A 2,044-nucleotide genomic window follows, 5' to 3' on the forward strand; every position below is an offset into this window, starting at 1 on the left:
GGGGCGACTGGCGGCGATGGTGGGATGACTGGTGACGATAGTGGTACGACTGGTGGCGATAGTGGGACGACTGGCGGCGATAGTGGGGCGACTGGCGGCAATAGTGTGACAACTGGCGGCTATAGTGGGGCGACTCTTGGTGATAGTGGGGCGACTCTTGGCGATAGTGGGGCGACTCTTGGCGATAGTGGGGCGACTCTTGGCGATAGTGGGGCGACTGGTGACGATAGTGGGGTGACTGGTGACGATAGTGGGGCGACTGGCGGCGATAGTGGGGCGACTGGGGGCGATAGTGGGACGACTGGAGGCGATAGTGGGATGACTGGCGGCTATAGTGGGGTGACTGGTGGTGATAGTGAGACGACTGGTGGCGATAGTGGGGCGACTGGTGGCGATAGTGGGACGACCGGTGGCGATGGTGGGGCGACTGGTGGCGGTTGGATGACTGGTTGTGGTTGGATGACTGGTGTTATGGATTGAGGTCTACTTCTGATGAGCAATCCATCGATGATAAGCAGACTCCTTCCACTGGAATTTCCTTCGAATTTCGACTCCTCATCCAGTAGGGTCATGCACGCTTGGTTGATGATGTCTGGAAGATTGATGATACTGAAGATGGTGTAGTTTGGAGTTTTGAAGGCGACATTCTGAAACTCTTCTTGTTCGAAGAAGGTCTTATCAAGGGTGCTGCGGAAATATGTTGCCTCCAATACTAGATTGAACTTCATTGCTCCATGTGTCTGCAGTTGCTGAATGATGATGTGAACAATTTTATCCTTCAGACTGCTCAGAAAGGTGTGGAAATCTTTGGCAGGCTCATCCTTGTATGCATTATTGTAGTATAGAGTCGTGAGTCGGGATTTGAATGCCTCCTCCAGGACAACAAACTCGTCCACAGAGTTCGCTGTTTGCTGACATCGTACAGCTTTGCTCATCTGGAACAATGCAAAACAATATTGTATTAGTATGGTATGCAGTATTCAACTCTATATATATCACTATCAACAGATGTGGGGGGGATGAAGGCAGTGAATCAGTATCTAGGATCGTGGGTCGAGGATGGAGGTTCGTAGGTGTTTATGTTCTAGGGATGATGGTCTGGAGCTGTATGGTGGGGTGGGGTGGGGATGGGGGAATGTGAATGGGGGTCCAGGATCTACTTTGTGATTATACGGTTTTTAGGTTAGGATGAATTACAACCATGTGAATGGAGGTCTAGGATCTACTTATGTGGATGGGTGGGGATGGGGGAATGTGAATGGGGGTCTAGGATCTACTTTGTGATTATACGGTTTTTAGGTTAGGATGAATTACAACCATGTGAATGGAGGTCTAGGATCTACTTATGGGGATGGGTGGGGATGGGGGAATGTGAATGGGGGTCTAGGATCTACTTTGTGAATATACGGTTTTTAGGTTAGGATGAATTACAACCATGTGAATGGAGGTCTAGGATATACTTTGTAATTATACGTTTTTTAGGTTAGGATGGATTACAACCACCAACTCAAAGAGCCTAATTCATAATTAAACTCATAACTTGTATGTATTGGAACCTAATTCATAATTTTACTAGTCATTTTTGAATATGTCATTTACTCTATGTATTGGAACCTAATTCATAATTAAACTTATCATTTTCGAATTTAAGTCATTTTAGAATTTGATTGTCAGTCTCAAACCATATACTTCAAAATTCTACTCTTTTGGACTTAATTGTTGAATCATGAATATAATATAAATATATATATAACTATAAAATGCACTGGTACTTACTCTTGATGTTGATAAAGATGGAAGTAATCCAAAACCAATATGCCGAAATCACACACACACGTACTACTGGTGGTACACACACATGTACTGACGGCACGACTGCACTAGACACAATGTCCCACTCCTTGTAGAACAACTCCTTTTATACCCCAGTTCGGGATCCGGAGGGAATTTTTATTCCCTTTTTTCCCATTTATCCCGATTTTATGTGTGTTTTTTTTTTAATTTTTTTTTTTCAATTTTTTTTTTAATTTTTTTTTTCTCTAAT

At 44.0% G+C, this 2,044-nt stretch overlaps 1 protein-coding gene across 1 annotated transcript; it reads right to left on the bottom strand.

Annotated features, from left to right (window-relative positions):
* Positions 1-329: 329 nt before the first annotated feature.
* Positions 330-1,833, bottom strand: LOC120349725. The gene is made up of 2 exons (XM_039420269.1): positions 1,777-1,833; positions 330-935 (listed from the first exon to the last, which is right to left on the bottom strand). Exon 2 carries the CDS (start codon positions 933-935, stop codon positions 330-332), a length of 606 nt encoding a protein of 201 aa, XP_039276203.1. The 5' UTR covers positions 1,777-1,833.
* Positions 1,834-2,044: the final 211 nt, after the last annotated feature.

Source organism: Nilaparvata lugens, chromosome 2 (genome assembly GCF_014356525.2).
Source record: "Nilaparvata lugens isolate BPH chromosome 2, ASM1435652v1, whole genome shotgun sequence".
In the NCBI taxonomy this organism is placed as follows: Eukaryota; Metazoa; Arthropoda; class Insecta; order Hemiptera; family Delphacidae; genus Nilaparvata; species Nilaparvata lugens.